We start from the raw sequence: 23,855 nt of genomic DNA, 5'->3' as shown, positions 1-23,855 counted from the left end.
CATCATCTCCAAAGATTACCGACTGGCCACAGGAGGTGAAGGAGCCGGAAGGAACCAAGCGGAGTCTGAGTCTCCAGCCTCGGAGACCTGGAAGTTGCTGAAAATAGGGTAGATGAAGGGCAGCAGTGCACATGCAGATGGAAGATGCTGGAGAAAACGGGGTCAAAGATGGGGCTCAGTGCCTGAGGAATCCTGCAAAAATGGGGCAAAGGACTCAGGCCAAAAGGTTAACCTTGAAAATGAGGAAATATTCCTCTCCTAGAAGAGTGTGGGCTCCAGCCGCTCAGCAAAAGAGGTAAGAATGTCTGTGGAACTGGGGTGCCTGGGTGGCTCAGTTGGTTGAGCATCTGCCTTCAGCTCAGGTCATGATCCCAGGGTCCTGGGATCGAAGCCCCCATCGGGCTCCTTGCTTAGCGGGGAGCCTGCTTCTCCCTCTCCCTCTGCTTGTGCTTGCTCCCTCTCTCTCTCAAATAAATAAATAAAATCTTAAAAAAAAAAAAAAGAATATCTCTGGAACTAAGAGCAGACGAGGAGGTTCGTTGGCATGAGGTGCTGCTGCCATGGCTTGGGCCACTGACAAAGTCAGAGAGGAGTTCCCCAGCTGATGCCTGAGCTGGACCAAGCTGCTGGAGGACAGCGATGAGCTATGGCGCACACGCATGCACGTGCACATGCACACGTACATGCACACGCACGCATGCGTGTGCCAAGCAGAAAATGTAGTCACTTCTGGTGAGATTTCAGTGAGAGAGTCACACGTAAAAAACTGGTCCATTCTAAGAATAGCTTCCTGAATGATCCACTCTTAGCAGCTCAGGGTCCCTCAGGAAAGGCCCACAGACCACCCACAGCACACAAACCACAGTCTGCAGAGCTCTGGACCAACACTGTCAGGAGGAAAACGAGACACCAACCACATTAAAGGGGTTTTTGTCCTGTTTGCCTGAGGAGCTTGTCTGCTCTGCATTTGCACTTAGAACAGTTTTGCAGCAAGCAAATCTTTAAACAGTTAAACAAACTTTCTGATGGCAGGAAATTAGCCAAAGAAAAACAAACACAACCACATAGATAGGTGATCAGACAAACAGAATTAAACATTAATGGTAGAATCTGAGTGGTGGGCATATGCGTGTTCGCTGTCTTATTCTTTCATTTCTGAATACTTGGACATTTCTGCAGTAAAATCTTGAAAAAAACAAGCAAATGGGAAATCTGATGACCACCTCCAGTTGGCAGTCCCTCCCTGGAGGCTTCCGTGCCCCGGGGCCTTCGCAGCTCCTCTCCTGGGCCTGTTCTGGAGCTGAGCCCATCCATGCACAGCTCCATCACCCAGGCACAGTTCCATTCACCACCTGCCCATGGGAAAGGGTGGACGATGAGCCCAAGAAGTCGGGGGCTCTGGGTCCCTTATGACCACAGAACCTGTCTCCTCATCAACACAATTTTCCTTGCCATCATGCCCAATGTCACAATGAATCTGAGGCGATATTCGGGAGGATAGACGGCGGGGGAGGGGGCCTCCGTCGGCCGCTTCTGGCAAGTGATAGAGCCGGGGAGCACAAAATCGGACCTTTTAGAAGTCAGCTCCGCTGAGGGACGTCGCTCCAGTGGCTAAGCTGGGGGTGGAACACTTGCGGCACAGTGTGGTCTCAGGACCCTCGGGGCCACAGAAAGACCGGGGGTGCCTGAGTGCGGCAGAGCTCCCAGGTATCAGAGCGGGGAAGCCGGCTGCAGAGACGGAGCCAAGGCGCGGGCTCTCAGCTCAGGGTTACCATAAACCGTGATCCACGGCCCAGTCGGGCCACTGCTCCTCCAGCAGGGACCCAACAAGCGGCAGAGCCGGGGAGACTCCCCTTCCTCCCCCTGGGAGGAGCGGCGCGGAAGTGCACCCCAGGGATCTGCTGGGTTTGGAGACTCCACATGGGGTCGGGTGCCAGACATAGAAACGCTCGATCACAGGCTGGGTGAGCACGGAGTGCGGCTGGAGACCGGGGAGACGGGAGTGACTGCTTGTCTCTGGGGGCACACTGAGGAGTGGGGCCCCGAGTTCTCAGCTCCTCCGGGCGGAGATTGGGAGGCCATCATTTTTACCCTGGTCCTCCAAAGCTGTACCGAGAGCGTGCAGGGAACAAAAGCTCCCGAGAGCAAACCCAAGCAGCTTGCATAGCCCGGGACTCACAAGGGCGGGGCAATTCCACCTCCTGCAAAGACATTTGGGAACCAAGGCAAAGGCCCCTCCCCCAGAAGATCAGCACGAACAGCCAGCAAGCCAAGACCAAGTTTAGCGATCAAGGAGAACGGGAGAACTCCAGCGCTAGGGCAATACTGCACATAGAATTCATGGCTTTTTTACCATAATTCATTAGTTTTTCAAAGTTAATATTTTTAACTGTTTTTTTTGAATTTTTCTTTTTCCCTTTTTCAAACAACTCATCAATCCCTTTTTTAAAAAAAACATTTTTTATTTTTCATTTTTAGAGTCATATTTTTATCCCTTCATAGTAGTTACCCTTATTTTTGGCATATATATATATAAGTTGTTCTCTCTTTAAAATTTTGAGATAAAATTTCTTCTAACAGATCAAAATATACCCTAAATCACTAGTGTATGGGTTTGTTCTAGTCTCCTGCCTGATCACATTCTCTCCCATTTTTTTTCTTTTTTTTTCTTTTTTCTTTTTCTTTTTAAATCTTCTTCTTTCTTTTTAAAAACAACTTCTTATCTTATCAAGTCCTTTTATAAAATCTTTTATAATTTTCATCTTTACAGTCATCTGCCATCCCTTCATTGTACAACCCTTATTTTGTACATATATAAGTCTTTCTTCCTTTAAAATTTTAGGAGGCACTTTCTTCTAACAGACCAAAATATGCCCAAAAGCTAGTGTGTGGCACTGATCTATGCACTAGCCTGATCATATTTGATCATATTCTGTTTTTTTTGTTTTGTTCTGTTTTTGCTTGTTTTTATCTTTTTCTTTTTCCTTTTTTTCCTCTTCTTTCTTTCCCTTTCTTGTCCCCTGGTTTCAGGTCTTTTCTGATTTGTATAGAGTATATTTGCTGGAGACGTTGTTAACCTGTTAGCATTCTGTTCTCTCATTCATCTGTTCTCCTCTGGACAAAATGACAAGACGAAAAAATCACATCAGCAAAAAGAACAAGAGGTAGTACCGTCTGCCAGGGACCTACTCAATACTGACATTAGTACGATGTCGGACCTAGAGTTCAGAATCATGACTTTAAAGATACTAGCTGGGCTTGAAAAAAGCGTGGAAGTTATTAGAGAAACCCTTTCTGGAGAAATAAAAGAACTAAAATCTAACCAAGTCGAAATCAAAAAGGCTATTAATGAGGTGCAATCAAAAATGGGGGCTCTAACTGCTAGGATAAATGAGGCAGAAGAGAGAATCAGTGATACAGAGGACCAAATGATGGAAAATAAAGAAGCTGAGAAAAAAAGAGATAAACAACTACAGGATCACGAGGGCAGAATTCGAGAGATAAGCAATACGATAAGATGAAACAACATTAGAATAATTGGGATCCCAGAAGAAGAAGAAAGAGAGAGAGGGGCAGAAGGTATATTGGAGCAAATAATAGCAGAGAACTTCCCTAATGTGGGGAATGAAACAGTCATCAAAATTCAGGAGGCACAGAGAACCCCTCTCAAAATCAATAAAAATAGGTCAACACCCCAATATCTAATAGTAAAACTTATGAGTCTCAGCGACAAAGAGAAAATCCTGAAAGCAGCTCGGGAGAAGAGATATGTAACCTACAATGGTAGAAACATTAGATTGGCAACAGACCTATCCACAGAGACCTGGCAGGCCAGAAAGGACTGGCACGATATCTTCAGAGCACTAAACGAGAAAAATATGCAGCCAAGAATACTATATCCAGCTAGGCTATCATTGAAAATAGAAGGAGAGAGAAAAAGCTTCCAGGACAAACAAAAACTAAAGGAATTTGCAAACACAAAACCAGCCCTACAAGAAATATTGAAAGAGGTCCTCTAAGCAAAAAGAGAGCCTAAAAGCAGCATAGATCAGAAAGGAACACAGACAATATACAGTAACAGTCACCTTACAGGCAATACAATGGCACTAAATTCATACCTATCAATAGTTACCCTGAATGTAAATGGGCTCAATGCCCCAATCAAAAGACACAGGCTATCAGATTGGATTAAAAAACAAGACCCATCGATATGCTGTCTGCAAGAGACTCATTTTAGACCCAAAGACACCCCCACATTGAAAGTGAGGGGGTGGAAAACCATTTACCACGCTAATGGACACCAAAAGAAAGCTGGGGTGTCAATCCTTATATCAGACAAATTAGATTTTAAAGACTGTAATAAGAGATGAAGAAGGACACTATATCCTACTTAAAGGGTCTATCCAACAAGAAGCTCTAACAATTGTAAATATCTATGCCCCTAACGTGGGAGCAGCCAATTATATAAGGCAATTAATAACAAAAGCAAAGAAACACATTGCCAACAATACAATAATAGTGGGGGACTTTAACACCCCCCTAACTGAAAGGGACAGATCATCTAAGCAAAAGATCAACAAGGAAATAAAGACTTTAAATGACACACTGGACCAAATGGACTTTACAGACATATTCAGAACATTCCACCCCAAAGCAACGGAATACACATTCTTCTCTAGTGCCCATGGAACATTCTCCAGAACTGATCACATCCTAGGTCACAAATCAGGTCTCAACCAGTACCAAAAAATTGGGATTATTCCCTGCATGTTTTCAGACCACAGTGCTTTGAAACTAGAACTCAATCACAAGAGGAAAGTCGGAAAGAACTCAAATACATGGAGGCTAAAGAGCATCCTACTAAAGAATGAATGGGTCAACCAGGAAATTAAAGAAGAATTAAAAAAATTCATGGAAACCAATGAAAATGAAAACACAACTGTTCAAAATCTTTGGGATACAGCAAAGGCAGTCCTGAGAGGAAAGTGTATAGCAATACAAGCCTTTCTCAAGAAACAAGAAAGGTCTCAAATACACCACCTAACCCTACACCTAAAGGAGCTGGAGAAAAAACAGCAAAGAAAGCCTAAACCCAGCAGGAGAAGAGAAATAATAAAGATCAGAGCAGAAATCAATGAGCTAGAAACCAAAAGAACAGTAGAACAGATCAACGAAACTAGGAGCTGGTTCTTTGAAAGAATTAACAAGATCGATAAACCCCTGGCCAGACTTATCCAAAAGAAAAGAGAAATGACCCAAATCAACAAAATCATGAATGAAAGAGGAGAGATCACCACCAACACCAAAGAAATACAAACAATTATAAGAACATATTATGAGCAGCTCTATGCCAGCAAATTAGATAACCTGGAAGAAATGGATGCATTCCTAGAGATGTATCAACTACCAAACTTGAACCAGGAAGAAATAGAAAATCTGAACAGACCTATAACCACTAAGGAAATTGAAGTAGTCATCAAAAATCTCCTAAAAAACAAAAGCCCATGGCCAGATGGCTTCCCAGGGGAATTCTATCAGACATTTAAAGAATTAATACCTATTCTCCTGAAACTGTTCCAAAAACTAGAAATGGAAGGAAAACTTCCAAACTCATTTTATGAGGCCACCATTACCTTGATCCCCAAACCAGACAAAGACCCCAGCAAAAAGGAGAATTACAGACCAATATCCTTGATGAACATGGATGCAAAAATTCTCACCAAAATACTAGCCAATAGGATCCAACAGTACATTAAAAGGATTATTCACCATGACCAAGTGGGATTTATCCCTGGTTTGCCAGGCTGGTTCAACATCCGCAAATCAATCAACGTGATACAATACATTAACAAAAGAAAGAACAAGAATCATATGATCCTCTCAATAGATGCAGAAAAAGCATTTGACAAAGTACAGCCTCCTTTCTTGATCAAAACTCTTCAGAGTATAGGGATAGAGGGTACATACCTCAATATCATAAAAGCCATCTATGAAAAACCCACAGCGAATATCATTCTCAATGGGGAAAAGCTGAGAGCTTTTCCCCTAAGGTCAGGAACGCGGCAGGGATGTCCACTCTCACCACTGCTATTCAACATAGTATTAGAAGTCCTAGCCACAGCAATCAGACAACAAAAAGAAATCAAAGGCATCCAAATCGGCAAAGAGGAAGTCAAACTCTCACTCTTTGCAGATGATATGATACTGTATGTGGAAAACCCAAAAGACTCCACCCCAAAACTGCTAGAACTCATACAGGAATTCAGTCAAGTAGCAGGCTATAAAATCAATGCACAGAAATCAGTGGCATTCCTATACACCAACAACAAGACAGAAGAGAGACAAATCAAGGAGTCGATCCCATTTACAATTACACCCAAAACCATAAGATACCTAGGAATAAATTTAACCAAAGAGGCAAAGGATCTGTACTCAGAAAACTATAAAATACTCATGAAAGAAATTGAAGAAGACACAAAGAAATGGAAAAACGTTCCATGCTCATGGATTGGAAGAACAAACATTGTGAGGATGTCAGTGCTACCTAGAGCAATCTACACATTCAATGCAATCCCCATCAAAATACCATCCACCTTTTTCAAAGAAATGGAACAAATAATCCTAAAATTTGTATGGAAACAGAAGAGACCCCGAATAGCCAGAGGAATATTGAAAAAGAAAAGCAAAGCTGGCAGCATCACAATTCCGGACTTCCAGCTCTATTACAAAGCTGTCATCATCAAGACAGTATGGTACTGGCACAAAAACAGACACATAGATCAATGGAACAGAATCGAGAGCCCAGAAATGGACCCTCAACTCTATGGTCAACTCTTCTTTGACAAAGCAGGAAAGAATGTCCAATGGAGAAAAGACAGTCTCTTCAACAAATGGTGTTGGGAAAATTGGACAGCCACATGCAGAAGAATGAAACTGGACCATTTCCTTACACCACACACAAAAATAGACTCCAAATGGTTGAAAGACCTAAACGTGAGACAGGAGTCCATCAAAATCCTAAAGGAGAACACAGGCAGCAACCTCTTCGACCTCAGCCGCAGCAACTTCTTCCTAGAAACATCGCCAAAGGCAAGGGAAGCCAGGGCAAAAATGAACTAGTGGGGTTTCATCAAGATAAAAAGCTTTTGCACAGCAAAAGAAACAGTCCACAAAACCAAAAGACAACCGACAGAATGGGAGAACATATTTGCAAATGACATATCAGATAAAGGGCTAGTATCCAAAATCTATAAAGAACTTATCAAACTCAACACCCAAAGAACAAATAATCCAATCAAGAAATGGGCAGAAGACATGAACAGATGTTTTTCCAAAGAAGACATCCAAATGGCCAACAGACACATGAAAAAGTGCTCAACATCGCTCGGCATCAGGGAAATCCAAATCAAAACCTCAATGAGATACCACCTCACACCTGTCAGAATGGGTAGAATTAGCAAGTCCGGAAACAACAGATGTTGGCGGGGATGTGGAGAAAGGGGCATTTTCCTACACTGTTGGTGGGAATGCAAGCTGGTGCAACCCCTCTGGAAAACAGTATGGAGGTTCCTCAAACAGTTTAAGATAGAGCTACCATCCGATCCAGCCATTGCATTACTGGGTATTTACCACAAAGATACAAATGTACGGATCCGAAGGGGTACGTGCACCCCAATGTTTATAGCAGCAATGTCCACAATAGCCAAACTGTGGAAAGAGCCAAGATGTCCATCGACAGATGAATGGATAAAGAAGAGGTGGTATATATACACAATGGAATATTATGCAGCCATCAAAAGGAATGAGATCTTGCCATTTGCAACGACGTGGATGGAACTGGAGGGGGTTATGCCGAGTGAAATAAATCAATCAGAGAAAGACATGTATCATATGACCTCACTGATAGGAGGAATTCTTAATCTCAGGAAACAAACTGAGGGTTGCTGGAGTGGTGGGGGGTGGGAGGGATGGGGTGGCTGGGTGATAGACATTGGGGAGGGTATGTGCTATGGTGAGCGCTGTGAATTGTACAAGACTGATGAATCACGGATCTGTACTTCTGAAACAAATAATGCAATATGTGTTAAGAAAAAAAAAAAAGAAGAAGATAGCAGAAGGGGAATAATGAAGGGGAGTAAGTCGGAGGGGGAGACGAACCATTAGAGACGATGGACTCTGAAAAACAAACTGAGGGTTCTAGAGGGGAGGAGGATGGGGGAATGGGTTAGCCTGGTGATGGGTATTAAAGAGGGCACGTTCTGCGTGGAGCACTGGGTGTTATGCACAAACAATGAATCATGGAACACCACATCAAAAACTAATGATGTAATATATGGTGATTAACATAACAATAAAATTTTATTAAATAAATAAATAAATAAAAATCTTTATTACAGTGGCTAACTGAATATAATAAAAATAAATAAATAAATAAAAATAAAAATCTTTAAAAAAAAAAAAGGAAAGAAAAACACCATGGCAGCAAGATGGCTCTTGGGGATGGTCTAAACAGGTGGCTTTAAAACATTTTTACCCAGAAAGCAGAATAAAAACACAGTTGAGTTCATGACGCAGTATGCATACACTCACACATTTCATATCACTTACCCTTCCCGTGTGCCGTGCACTCTGACACCTTCTAAGGTTTTCTGTTCTATTCCACTTAATTTCTTTAAATGCTGGTTACAGCCATTAATTTTAAATCCATATGTTGTGACTCAGTTTGAAAAACACTGATCTAGACTGACTCCACTTTATAGATAGAGAAACTGAAGCCTGTTTACAACGTGGTTTGTCCACCCCAGCAATATTGACATTTGGGGCCAGATCCTTCTTTTTTTTTTTTTTAAGATTTTATTTATTTATTTGAGAGAGAGAGAGAGAGAGAGAGCATAAGCAACGGGGACAGGGTCAGAGGGAGAGGGAGAAGCAAACTCCCTGCTGAGAAGGGAGCCCGATGTAGGACTCGAACCCAAGACCCTGAGATCATGACCTGAGCCAAAGGCAGACGCTTAACCGACTGAGCCACCCAGGTGCCCCCAGGCACTTTTTTGTAGGGGGGGCCTTCTAGCGTATGGTAGGGTAATTAGCAGGACCCCTGACCTCCACCCCCTCTGTGCCAATAGCATCCACCCCCAAGTTGTGACAATCCGAAATGTCTCAGATACTGCCAAATATCCTCTGGGAGAAAATCACCCAGGTTGAGAACCATTGGTTTATCCTGTTAACATGAGGCAGAGCCCATCCACAGGTTTTCTGACTTCAAGGCTAAATCTTTTGAAACACAAAGCTGCCTAATGGGGCATCTGAGTGCTCTGGATTCAGTTAACCATTAATGCAGGAGAGAATTCCAGATTAGCCTTATATTTTATTTGCTTCCTTCCCTCCCTGAAGAACTCAGGGGAGAATCCGACGATGGGCAGCCATTAGGAAGATGAGCCGTTAAAAATTGCCGGTGAGCCCAGGAGGGACTCCCACACTCCACAGATGCACAGGCGTGCAACTTCCTATAACCGAGGGGAGATGATGGGCTAGGCGTCCACCGCAAGAGGCCAGAGCAAACCAGGGAGGTTCTCCCCATGGCTCTGTCTCTCACCTGGCCTCTTGAACTCAGTGACCGAGGGGGCTACATGAGTGAGCAAGGCTTCCCCCACCGCATGTTGGAGTGGGAAGCATACTGGGGAGCAAGCTGGCAGGTGGAACCAGAGTCAGATCAGGGTGCTTTCCTGGACCTTAGAATGTGAAACTCACTAATATGCATTTCTAACAAACACTCCACCTCCACTCCTGTGATTCTGATGCAGGTGGTCATCTTCCAAACCCAGAGAAACAGGGATCTTATCTAATAGCGCCATTTACTGACGTGGAAACTAAGGCTTCTCCGGGTAAGTGACTCAGCACGGGGTCTGCTTAGTCTATGGCTCTCTCTGGGCTGGCGCGGGAACCAGAGCCCACAGCTTGCCTGAGGAAGAGCAGTCTCTCTGAGCAGGGGGCACCGGGACTCCAGGGGTCTCTCCCCCTGCTGCCTGTGCCAGTGGGCCAGGAGACCCATACCTCTGGCCTGCCTGGACCTGCCTGAGCGAGAGCCAGGATGGAGGAAAGGGCCTCCCCTCCCCTTGCACCAGGTGGTCCTTCATGCTTAGACATAAACACTTTACCCAGGATGTGAACAAGGTCCACAGGCACTCGAGAGGAATGGGAATTTGTGGTTTGGAAGCAAGGAAACAGGATGTCATTGGAGAACAATGGGCAGAGGTGTATGGGAGGGGACACGGGCATGCACATGGAAACTGGAACTGCCATGTCCAGCAGCAGCGCTCAGCGGGGGTCTGCTTCTCCCTCTCCCTCTGCCCCCCCACTCATACCCTCTCATGCTCTCTCTCTCTCTCATATAAATAAGATCTTTAAAAAAAAAAAAAGTGTAATGAACTCATAGGCTACTTTAGGCCCATTACCTGCCAGAAAACTGCCCCCTGACAAGTTATAAAAACAATGACCCATTGGCGGTAAGGGGGGTCCCACTGAAATGCTTTGAAACAGAGAGGCCTAACACAGCCGTGCAGTTTCTCCTTGGCCCCTGAAACCCCGAAAAGGATGGGCAGAAAAGGCCAGGCCCTGGACACAAACCCAAGCGATACACCAGGGAAGGAGGACTAATGTCCCCCTGGCCTTGACAGAAACAGCCCCTCAGGCCCCCGCAGCTCCTTGCCCCGCCATGTTCACACCCAACAAATAGACACCCTGTGTTAAGGCAGCTGCTTTCTATCACTAAGATGGAGGTAACCCGGCACTTCTGTCAATGATTTCTCTCCCTCGATCCTCACAGTGTTCCCATCTTAAAAATGAGGAAGGGGAAGTTGGGGACACAGGCACAGTTCCCTAAGGACACTCCGTGACCAGGGGGAGCCCAGACCGGCACACGGCTTTCTGACCGCAAGTGTGGCTCTTTCTACACTTCCGTTTCCTGCTGGGGGCAGAGCGACCTCGTGCTGGACATGGAAAACAACCATTCCCCGCGAGTGGATGAGCCCAGGGCCGGACAGGGCCAGCGGGGTCAGGGGGCTTCCTGGAGGAGGCGACAGTGACAGCCTGAGTTCCCCTGCCTGCGAGGCCTGCCCTGAGAGGGGAGGGGTCCAGAGTGGGGTGTAAGTGGGGGAAGGGGACTTGTCCAACATGACGCTTGCCTCCCTGAGCCCAGAAGATGCACTCTGGGCTTGGCCCCAAGATTTCATTACACATGTTTCAAATCCACCTCCAGGGTAAGGAGTCCACAGCTGTAGTCAAGACAGCAACCCCTAGTGTCTCCATAGAGTCCCCCGACCTGGAAAGTCCCCTGAAGCCCAAAGCTACAGGGTAGAGAGGGTGTCACTCTTCTTTCAAAATATTTCTCCCATCACTCTTAACCGTCCATTCCCACTGACACCCCAAAGTCATCTTAGGGAGGGGGGTCTTAGGTAGGGGGTCTATATGGAAACCCACTATGATTTTTTAAGATGCAAACAACTAAGTACACATAGAAAGATCAGTAGATGGTTTCAATGTCAATTTCCTGGCTGTGATAGTTGAGGATGGTTTTGTACAATGTTACCAACTGAGGGAAACTGGGTAAAGGTTACATACATTTGTATTTTTTTTTACAACTGCATGTGAATCAATAATTAGCTAAAAATAAGAAGTTTAATTTTAAAAAATAAGTAAATTTTGGATATTCTCTCCAGTAACTTTTGGGTTTCTTATGGAGATACAAAAGGCCGCTACGGGTTTGTTTGTTTTTTTATTGAGAAACAAAACAAAAAAGAGAGAAAAGTTTTGCCTTGTGATGAGAACTTTTAAGATGGGCTCTCAGAAACTTTCAAACACACCATAGAGCAGTGTTAGCTATAATCACTATGTTGTACATCCCATCTTTAGGACTTATCTGTCTTATAAATGGAAGTTTGTACTTTGTGACCACCTGCCTCTGATAACCCCAAATCTGATCTCTTTTTCTAAGAGTTTGGGTCTTGTTTTCTTTTTCTCTTCTTTTCTTTTCTTTTGTAGATTCCACATATGAGTGAAATCATCCAGTATGTCTTTCTCTGTCTGACTTACTTCATTTAGAATAATGCCCTCGAGGTCCATCCATGTTGTTGTAAATGCACTATGCTTTTTAAGGTAGAGAAATACACTTAAAATAAACATTGGGGCTGCCTGAGGCAGGAGGTCATCAGCCTTCAGCCTGCCATGGAAGGTGCGGGGGTACTTTTTCTCTGCAACTGCTCTCCCAAGTCACTCCCCATCTGCTGCCTCTGAAGCAAGAGGGGTCCCCAAGTTCAGTGTTCAGAATGGCTTCCTCCATTTGTCATGCCCTGGGGATGTCTGTGGTCCTCTTCACCCCCTGCCTGGTTATCATGGCCAAGACCACCCTACCTCCCGCCTTTCTCCCTTTATGGACCCTTTTGGCAAAGTAGTAATTCCTTCTTCATCCTTTCAGCTGCACAAGACTCTACACTAACTCCTCACTGCTGTTGAGTCAGGAGACAAACTCCCCCATCAGGCTCTCAGCCTCACCCCATGACCCAGCCTTACTAACCACTACTCCCCAGCCCCATGCTTCTTAAAGTTTGGTCCCCAAACCAGCAGCCACAGCAGCACCTGGGAACTTACTAGAAATGAGCCTTGAGGCCCCACTCCAAATCCACTGACTCAGAAACTAGCAATGAAGCCCAGCAACCTGTTTCGAAGCAGCCCTCCCTACCATCCTGAGGCAGGTGCTTCTAGAACCATTGTGCCGGCCACACTGACCTCCCCACTGGGCTGCACTGAGGGGACATACACTCCCTCCAGCATGTTCCCTGTGCCCAGGTTGTCCCCGCTGCATGCAGCCCCTGCGCCGTCCTCTCTGCCCAACCGAAACCCCTCCCCCAAGGCTCCTCACAGGCCATGCTTTTCACAAAACGGACTCTTCAGAATAACAGAGCACTGTGCTTTGTGAAACCCCACCTCACCCCCACCTTTGGTGCTGCCAGAGACCCCAGTGAGACAAACACCAGGAAACAAAGATGAGTGAGACATGGTCCTTTCCCCTGGGGGGCTTACAGAGGAGGAGGAAAATGGCAGCCTAGTGAAGCTCAGTCCGCTGAAGTCACACCGAGACAGGGTTTCCAGCAGAGGCAGGGCAGGCGGTGAAGGCATAAGGAACCTCCCGGTTACGACAACTGTCAGCCCATGCAGCTCCCAGACAGCCTGGCCCCACACTGAGCCCCGAGGGCTGCATCCAGCCTTGGAGCCTGGTGAGGTGACGGCCCCAAGAGCCCCACTGCCTGCATCTCGATAGGAGTCTGGGTGTTGACAAAATCTCTCCTTCACCAAACCTGAATCAGGCTCCTCCAAGCCCTCCCCTTAATTAGGCCCCCAACTTAGCCTCTGTCCTAGGTCTGATTGGTTGAGTTCAGCAAGAATCTTGTGGGGTCCAAAGATACAAATGTAGGGATCCGAAGGGGTACATGCACCCCGATGTTTATAGCAGCAATGTCCACAATAGCCAAACTATGGAAAGAGCCAAGATGTCCATTAACAGCTGAATGGATAAAGAAGATGTGGCATATATATACAATGGAATATTATGCAGCCATCAAAAGGAATGAGATCTTGCCATTTGCAACGACGTGGATGGAACTGGAGGGTGTTATGCTGAGCGAAATAAGTTAATCAGAGAAAGACATGTATCATATGACCTCACTGATATGAGGAATTTTTAACCGCAGGAAACAAACTGAGGGTTGCTGGAGTGGAGGGGGGTGGGAGGGACGGGGTGGCTGGGTGATAGACATTGGGTAGGATATGTCCTATGGTGAGCGCTGTGAATTGTGCAAGACTGTTGAATCACAGACCTGTACCTCTGAAACAAATAACGCAATATATGTTAAGAAAAAAAAAAGAAGAAGAAGAAGATAGCAGGAGGGGAAGAATGAAGGGGGGGAATCGGAGGGGGAGAGGAACCATGAGAGACGATGGACTCTGAAAAACAAACTGAGGGTTCTAGAGGGGAGGGGGGTGGGGGATGGGTTAGCCTGGTGATGGGTATTAAAGAGGGCACATTCTGCGTGGAGCACTGGGTGTTATGCACAAACAATGAATCATGGAACACTACATCAAAAACTAATGATGTAATGTATGGTGATTAACATAACCATAAAAATTTAAAAAAAAAGAATCTTGTGGGGTCAGTTTATCGAAAATCCCCCATCCTCAATATCTGACCAATTCCTCACACTCCTCCCTCAATGTCTTATCACCCTGGCCTGCCTTCAGCAAGAACCCTGTCAAGTGGGCTTAGCCGGATGTTATCCCTGATGTGTTGCCCTTGGTAATTTTCCATCCACTGACCCCCCACCCGGCTCGTTGGCTATAAATCCCCACTTGGCCTTTTGATATTTGGCATGGAGCCCCATGTCTCTCCCCTACTACAAACTTACCCCCCCCCCACCATGGCCGTGGTCCCTCTTGAATAAAGCCTTCCTGACTGTCTTTGCCAAGTGTCATGAAAAACTGTGCTTTAACAACGTGGGTCTGTCCATTGCCATGCCATCTCCCCGAGGCTGCGGAACCTATCTTTGCGAGGTTTTGTAGCATCCTCGCTCACACATCACACACATCTGACTCATTCTCAGAGTGTGAAGGTCACCAAACCACATCTCCCATCACCGCCTCCAGCCCCCCTCCCAGCCTCGGAGAGCGCCCTCTCTCCTTAGTGCAGAGGAACGTTCCCGCATCCTGACAAGTCCGGGATCAAAATCCAGCTGGACCTTTTATTAACTGTCAACTCTTGGCAGGATCATACCACCTCCTTGGGCTCAGCTCTTCATTTGTAAAACGGGGTGGCTACACCCATATGCACATCTCAGAGCCGCTGTAGGGCACAGAAATAAATGCCAGCAAAATACCAGCACTCCTCCAGGAGCACACAAGGTGCTCAACATCTGCTAGGTACCCTGAATTCCACCAAGAATATAGCAACGGCCCCTCCCGTTTGCCAGGAGCTCTGTGTGTTACAAAGCCTCTTCTGGTTCATCATTTCTCTTGATACTTTGGAGCTCCCAGAGTGCTGTCTGGACCCAGAGCAATGCATACAACCGCTGGAAAAGCATGAAGACTCCACCCCACCAGGCTCCCAAGAGAGAGATCTAGAGGGGGTGGGGAAGCCAAGGGAAGCTCTTGGTCACAGAAAGGCCATTCCCATCCATGCTTCCCCAGGAATCTGTAACCTCAGGCACTATCATAAAAATACCCCTACAACCCCCACCTGCACTGGGGTTGAGCTTAGGTGGCACCTGCTCTGAATCCCTCCCTTCAGTGCCCCGGACTCACCGATAATTGAGAAGGAGTGTTTCTGGCAGTCCCCAGCCAGGAGGTAACTGCAATCTCCCGCAAAGCTGTACATGCTCTCATCAAAGGTGTTGATGAGGTCACCTCCAAAGAGGCTGCATCGGGCCATCGATGACCTGCCAACAGTCCCTTTTGTACAAAGGGTCCCTGGAAGGAGAGACTATAGGTGAGCAGAGCTGGGACATTCAGCCCAAACCACTCCAGCCTTGTAGAAATGAGCCTGTGGCAGTTAAAAATTTGACTGTAGAGAAGTACTTTCCATCCTAAACAAGGCTCAAGTTGTTCCTTTTCGACCTCAAAAATGACCCAGGACTCATAGAACTAATAGAGGGACAGCTTTTCAGGATATCTGTTTGTTTTAATGACATTTCCTTACTGATTTAAAATGTAATACGTGCTTATCAGAGAAAATTTGGAGAATACAGAAGAAAAATACAAACAGGGTAAAATCATCTGTAACCAACATTCAGCAATAATTAGAGTCAAACATTTAGTTTTATCTTTCTGTTCTATTTCACAGCATATATACAATTATAGATTTTTTTATGAATTTGTGATCGTCCTATACAAACTATTTATAACCTATTTCTCAATATATTATAAAGAACTTATCATACCGTTGTGTATACTTGCAAACATGATTTGTAATGACTATATGTTGCATCTAAATGTATACAGTATAACCCCCTACTATTAGGTTCTTAGCATTTTTCCAAATTTTTTAACATATAAATAGATTGCAAGGAGCATCCTTATGCATTAATGTATTAATATATCTTGAACAGTTTACATTCAAACAAATTAACCTGTGTGTCCAACACATAGAATCTATGAAGCCTTAGCTCCTCAAGGGCCATATGCTAACTCCCAGGAGACCCTCCTGCCACCTTCCCATTGTGTGTGTGTCTGTGTGTATGTGTGTGTGTGGTCAGATGGGGCACCACAGTAGTAAATTTCTAGTGGTAAAGTTCTAGTAAAACTTCCAGTAAGTTTTCTGGATCCACTGGCACAAGACCCACCTAGTAGGAAGATGTAGAGTATACGAAAAGTGTACGTTTCCCCCCAGACTACACTGTGAGCAGCAGGCTGGATGTTGCTGGCCTGAGTGGTCTAAGTGGGGACAAGCTAGGGTCAGAAAAGGGTCGCTCTTGCCATGCACAGACTCAGTATCTCAGCAAGGGAAGGTAGGCCATGTAGTCCAGTGAAAGAGTAGTAGCCTGAGACCCAGGAGAACTGACCTCTGATCTTTGCTTTATGTGACTTCGGAGCATTTGTTTTTCCCCTCTGACCCTCAGTCTCCTTGTCGATACTCTGAGAGGTTCAACTAGGTGACCTCTGCAGTCTCTATCTAATTCTTGGGTTCCTTCTTCCCCATCCTGCAGCCCCATCACAGAGGACTGCTCTGGGTGGCCCTAGTGCTTCTTAATCGTCCAATCAGATTGGCATTTGCAGGCACCTGCTCCTTGAGGAATACAAGCCAGGGACAGGGTGCTCTGAAGAAGCTTCACAAGGGGTATAAACCAGTCACTCTGGCCTAACATGGGGTGCGCACACAGGTGAGCTCCAGACACACTCGCTGCTTCCTGAAAGGGAGTTTTTCCAAATGACCCTGAGGCAGGAGTAAAGAATGGAAGCAGTTTGGTACCTACCTGGCAAGGTGAGGGCCAGAGCCAGCAGCACCCTCACAAGTCTGGCAAGAATCATCTGCAGAGAAGCAGGGGAAATGATCACTTGTCACTGCCCTCACAGATAGCTACTGGTATGCGCTACGGTCCATGTGCGAAGTGGGAAGAACATATTTTTTTTTAAAGCAAGAGAAAAAATTGATCCTCACTGGCCCCTGTTTGCCTTCAACATAGAGGGCTGGTCCCCAGAAAAAGTTCCCGGCCAGGACCAGGCCCAAGAGTAACAGTCACTGTGAGCCAGACCCCAAGCACCCTTCCCCAAACAGCCGTCCCAGAGCCCAGGCAGAGGAGGAAAGTTCTGCTTTCTCCTCTATATGCCCCCAGGCCAGCCTGGCTTCTCGTTACCCCGCACCCCTGCACCAGCTAGGAGCTGACATGCACCCAGTTCCTCTCTGCCTCTTCATCCTTCCATGCCTGGCAGCAAATTGGGGAGAAGGAGCTATTGTATGCTTCTGTTCCTATCACAGGCACCCAGACGTCGACAGCCACGTTTGCTGGTCAGTCCCCAGCACTACACCATGAGCACCTGGCATAGTGACAACCCCCAGGAGCTCCTCAGGCAATGAGCTGATGAATGGACGGGAGTCCAGTAGCCCCAGGTCAGGGCAAGGCTCCCCATAGTGTGTCCCCCTCCAGAGAGTGACAGTTGACTCTGGTTGGAGAGCACACCCCAATCCCTTACAGCCCCTCTCCTCTTAAAAACATTGTTAAATAGGTACAGAATCTATCACCTGAGATTCCCTGGGGTTGACTCCCTTCCCGCCCAATGCCTCATCCAACCCAGGAGAGACAAACCCAATCTGTCATATATCTGCAAGAGGGACACTTCAGTGTCAGATATGGCCACGTCTCAGTCTCAGAGCATGTGACCCTCTGCAAGCTCCCAACTCTCAGGTACATCAGGCTGCTCCCAGAACACAGCCAGAGGTGAGGGCAAAACTCACTGCAGGCTCGCCTCGTCAAGTATTACATGCAAAAAAGCCAGCATGAACAGAGGCAGCCACAGGACTCCCCAGCGACAAGTGAGAGCAGGCCTTCGGATGGTCCCTGGCTTTAAGTCACCCTCCAAACGAGTCCTTCCAGCCCCGGTACAGAGGACCACTCCCTTCCCCAGGGGCAGGGAGCTATCCTGATCTTCCTCCCGCAACCAAGCCAGCCCTGCTCCCAAAAGACCAGACCTTTCCCTGCAAGTGGGGGCAGCAGGGATCTCCAGGGTCCGTTGGGAAGCTCAGCGCCGCGCAACGGTGCTGCCTGCCTAGGCCATGCTCCCGGGCAGCCAAGGCCGAAGGGAACGCCGCAAGCTCTGGGCTGTCTTGCTGCTAAGTGACCCAGGGGCTGCACTCCCGCGGCCAGGGGAAGATAAAGCCCAAGTCGTGACGTCCACCAACCCCCCTCCTTTCCCACCACAATAGCCCTGAGCTGCCCCAGCAGGGGTTTGGCCTCCTGTTAATGACCACAGGGAAACAATGAGCGGAAATGGTATTAGAAATACCTCCAGGCCGATAAGGCTTTGAAGAGTTTGGTGGGAGACCTCGGACAGCTGCCATAATGAGCTGCCTTGCCCTCCCCACGCCCCCCACCCCCCAGCCTGGGTCCTCCCCACACAGAGGGCTCCGCACAGACAGGGGATGACCAGGAATGCTGGTTGTCCCCGGGCAGGCTGGTCCAGGTCAGGGAAGAGCCCAGACCTGATCAACACAGGCTCTGGATCCAGCTGCCAAGGCCAGACACCGGCAAAGTTTGGAAAAACACCTCAACCTGAGCCAAATGAGCCGCTGTGTTTGGAGAAAGAAGAGAATGGATGCTTCCTGTGCACGCTAAGGTATGAAACACACACACACAGCCCCCCCACACCACACACACACATCACACACATCACACAAACCACACACACTACACACATCCACACACATCCACACACATCCACACACACCGCACACATCCACACACATCACACACATATCACATACATCACACACACCACACACATCCACACACATCACACATTCCACACACACCACACACACCATACTCACCATACACATCATACACACCATACACACCACACACATCCACACACATCACACACACCACACACACTGCACACATTCACACACACCACACACATCACACACACCACACACACCACACACATCCACACACATCACATACCACACACATCATACACACCACACACATACACAGCCCCCCACACCACACATATCCATGCACCATAAACACACACCACACATACTACACACATCACACATATACACAGCCCCCACACCACACATATACACACACATCAGACACACCACGCACATACACACACCCCACACCACACACATACGTACACTTACCACACTCGCACACACCACATACATACATCTGACACATAACACACACCCCACATGCATGTACACATTCCATACACACCACACACACACATATCACATACACCATACACACACACCACACACCACACCACACACATACCCACACATCACACACACACCACATATGCTACCCACACTACACAAACACATACACCACAACATGCACAAATACACACACCCCCACACATACATATATACCCACACATACACACACCTGATACCCAACACACACACCCCACATGCATGTACACACATCATATACACACTACACACACATGTCATATACACCATTCACACTACCACCTGCACCACATACACATATACACACAACACCACACACCCCACATGCATATACACATACCACAGACACACAACACACCACACATGCACAACACTGCCCACACACCACACACAACATACACTGCACACATACCCACACAACATCACATACACTACCCACACCACACACACACACCACCCCATGCACATACATACACCATACACACACCATACACACACCACACACCCGACACACAACATACACTCCACATGCACATACACATACCTTACACACACCACGTATAGCACACATGCACACACACCACATACACACATATCACACACATACAACACAGACGCACACACATACACCATATACACACCACACACACACACACATTATTTGCACTACACACACACCCCACATGCACATACAAACACACACACCACATATACACATATCACATATGCACACACACACACCACAGCACACACATACCCACACGATATCACACACAGCACATACCCTAACCACACCACACAAACACACACCATATGCACATACACACCATACACACCATACACACTCACACCACATACATACAAACACCACACACAGCATACATAGCATACATACACACAAACCATATACGTATACCATACACACACACATGCCAGGTACATACACACACACCACATACACACACCACATACATACCGCATACACATACCGTACACACATATCAGACACATACACACACCACACATGCATACACATATTCATATCACACACCACACACACACACACATCACATGAATACATACCACATACACACATACACACAACAAACACACACCATACACACCGCACACTTCATACCACACACACACACACACATACCACACAAACCATACACACATACCCCACATACACAACACATGCACATATCACACACACATCACACACACAGCATACACACACTACACCACACATACCACACATACCACATATACACATACCATATACGTGTACACACACCACATACATTATAATACACACACATCCCACATACACCACACACACCACACATACCACACACCACCACATGCACATATACACACATACCACATACATACAACACCACACACACCACTCACACATATCACACACACACATACATGCATGCACCCCACATACACACCACACACATATACCCCAATCCTTCTTCCTCCCAGTCTCCATTCCTAAGAGCCATATTCTCCACCTCATCTGCTAAACCCATTCCTGCTAAAACACGTAGCTGACAAAACAGAGGAGGAAGGTGACTCTCTCAGGGTGGGGTTCCAGGAACCATGACAGGCAGACTCAGGCACATGCAGGTAAGGAAGCCGACCTCAGTGCTTCTCACGTATGATTCCCACTTGCCCTAAGACTCTGGGAGACCATTCCGTTCCCAACCTCCCCACTCCCCACACATAATGCCTCAAGCTCTACCACCCCTCTACCACCCAGGAGAGGAGGATGAATGCTCCTGAGGAAGAAAATGGTGGTAGAGGCAGAATTCATACAATAGAGTAGAAAAGATACTTAAGGATTTCCACTTCCAGCTTCCTTCTTTTTTTTTTACCAGATAACCTGAAAATCTGCCTGCTGTGAAATATATTTAAATGCCATGTTAAATATTACATGTTAAATATGACAGAATAATGGGTATCTCCAAGGATCAATGATCCCCATGAGCAGGAAGTGGTGCTTCAGTGAATCCGGGCACCTTCCGGGCTTGAGGCCAAGCTCTGCAAGAGCATGAAATGAGGCTCTGGGCCTGACACAGGCAGAGGGCTGGATAAGACCCTCCATAAAGCTGATATGTGAAGGAAAACCTTCCAAAGGGTGGACCAGGAAAAATTCCAACCACCAACATAGAAGAAAAGGAGCTTGTCTATCTCCATCGGTTTTGGTGATGGGGAAAATGAAGTCTTTTTCTAGAATTTGTATAGCCATGGGCCCACACTCATGCAGGTTTCGGTTTCAAATGGACATTGGCACATGGTCCAGGGACTCCCAAGTTATGAAGATGACACAGAGGTTAGTCTTAAGTTAGTATGGGGGGCTCCTGGTAGAAACAAATAAATGAAGTCTATCTAAAAAGATAAACCTTCTTCCCAGGTCCCATAGGATATCCAGAGATAAAGCTCTCTAGAGGAGCGATTCAAAATCACAAATGTTGAAACACTTGAGAAAACAATCCACCATGAGCAAGAATAGCAGTTGCAACCTAAAGCAGGATTAGATCCCCCAAGAACTTTAGATAATAAAATGATCAGATAGAGATGAAAAAAAATCAAAGTGTTTTAAAAATATCATAGACTAAAGATCAGGAATTGAAAACATAGAGCGATAAGACATGATGAGAAGAGAACAGGAAGACTTGAAAAAGAACTTTTAGAAATGAGAACACGTAGTAAATTCATTGAAAAATCCAAATACAAACAACAGACATTTCTGAAGGAAAAAAACTGCTAGACAGAGAAGGGAAGAAATTCTTCAAAGAGACAAGGAGACGAAAAAATGAAAGATGGGTTAAGAAACATAATAGAATGAGAAAATCCAAAGAGAAGTGCAGAGAGATTGTCCTTATAGGGCACGCCTTAGCTTGAATGCCCCTCAGAAGCAGGCCCTGAGAATTTTAGTGCACATAATTTATCTAGGAGAGCAGGAAACACCAGCAGGCAAGTGGGGACGGATATGGGGAAGGGAGAACAGCCAATAAAAGTTATTTATTAAACAGCCACCACGAGAGCAACTGAGCTTAATCCTGTGAGGAAAATGTGGAGAAAGGCCGAGTCTCATGCTCAGAATTATCCCACTCTTGGGTCAAGAAAGCAGGGGTATTTCTACACCTACACGGGTCATTAATTGTCAAGGGCGGGCTGCTCCTGGGGGGCACTAACTCCTCCACATGTCTGGCCCTCAGTGGCGCTGACACTGACAGGCTAGAAGAAACACATGAAGCTCAGAGGGCGTGGGAGAGGCTCTGAAGCATCTGCTCTGCCTAATTAAATTATCACTCAGAGTTACCAGAAAGTAGAGACATTTTTCAGAAAAATGACAGGGTGTTTAACATTAAGAATCCTTTCTGAGAGAACTACTAAAGAAAGTACTTTAGGGAAAAGGAAATTAAACCCAGAAAGAAAATGCCAGAAGAAAAGGCAAACCAAGAAATTGGTAAATACAGAGGTCAATATGAGCAGGCAGTGATTGCATAAAACAGTAACAATAATAATGATTAATTAGAGAGTTAAAAAAATAAGACAGAACCAAAATACCAGATAGCATTAGCACCTAAGACAGGGAGTGGGTGGTGGGAGTGAAAGTGTATTAAGGTCCTTGAATTGCTCAGGAGAAAGAAAGTGATGATAACTGTAGGCTTGGTTAAGGCTACAATGCATATCGAAATTTTAAGAGAGGCTACTAAAAATAAAATTAATATAAGTTTTCCAAACCAATGAGGAAAAAACAGGAAATAAAACTAGATTGACCTAGGGGGGTGGAATACACGGAAAGAGCAGGGCAAACAGCATAAATTAAGATAGCACAAAACATCCAAACATGGATAATCAGCAGTAAAGAGAAAGATTATCATATTAGATTTCTTTTAAAAGGCACACAATCCAGCTATGTTCAAGAGAATGACCTAAAACATAAAAACAGAGACTGCAAGAAAAAAAAAGAAAAAGGTCAATGGTAACCAAGAAAAAGCTGGCTATACTAGCATCAGAAAATAATTGACCTAGGATAAAAGTCATCTTTAGACATAAAGAGGATAAAAAGTTGGTAATAAGTTGAACAGGAAGAACCAGGAAGATTCATGTGCACTTCATAATATAAGCTCCAAATGTATTTTAAAAATTATTGAATTATAAGGCAAAGTGAAAAAGCATCAGATAAAAGTAAACAACATTCACTTATGGAAAGCAAGGAATCAAAAACATCTTAGTAAGGAGCACCTGGGTGGCGCAGTCTGTTAAGCATCCAACTCTTGGTTTCAGCTCAGGTCATGATCTCAGGGTCATGAGATCGAGCCCAGCGTTGGGCTCCATAGTCAGGGCATAGTCTGCTTGAGATTCT

The 23,855-nt window shown here is 45.9% G+C and overlaps 1 protein-coding gene across 1 annotated transcript in view; it reads right to left on the bottom strand.

Moving 5' to 3' along the window:
- Positions 1-18,475, bottom strand: part of VWF (von Willebrand factor) — a 145,158-nt gene extending 126,683 nt beyond the window's left edge. The window contains exons 1-3 of the mRNA XM_027595203.2: positions 18,230-18,475; positions 17,016-17,070; positions 15,349-15,513 (exon numbers count right to left, since the gene is read on the bottom strand). Of these exons, the coding sequence (XP_027451004.2) occupies positions 15,349-15,513; positions 17,016-17,070 (220 nt within the window). The 5' untranslated portion in view covers positions 18,230-18,475. The remainder of the gene's footprint in view (positions 1-15,348; positions 15,514-17,015; positions 17,071-18,229) is intronic.
- Between the last annotated feature and the right edge of the window lie 5,380 nt (positions 18,476-23,855).

This window comes from Zalophus californianus, chromosome 9, assembly GCF_009762305.2.
Source record: "Zalophus californianus isolate mZalCal1 chromosome 9, mZalCal1.pri.v2, whole genome shotgun sequence".
Classification (NCBI taxonomy): domain Eukaryota; kingdom Metazoa; phylum Chordata; class Mammalia; order Carnivora; family Otariidae; genus Zalophus; species Zalophus californianus.
Note: the sequence above shows the minus strand (reverse complement) of the source record. Positions and strands in the feature narration are given on the sequence as shown.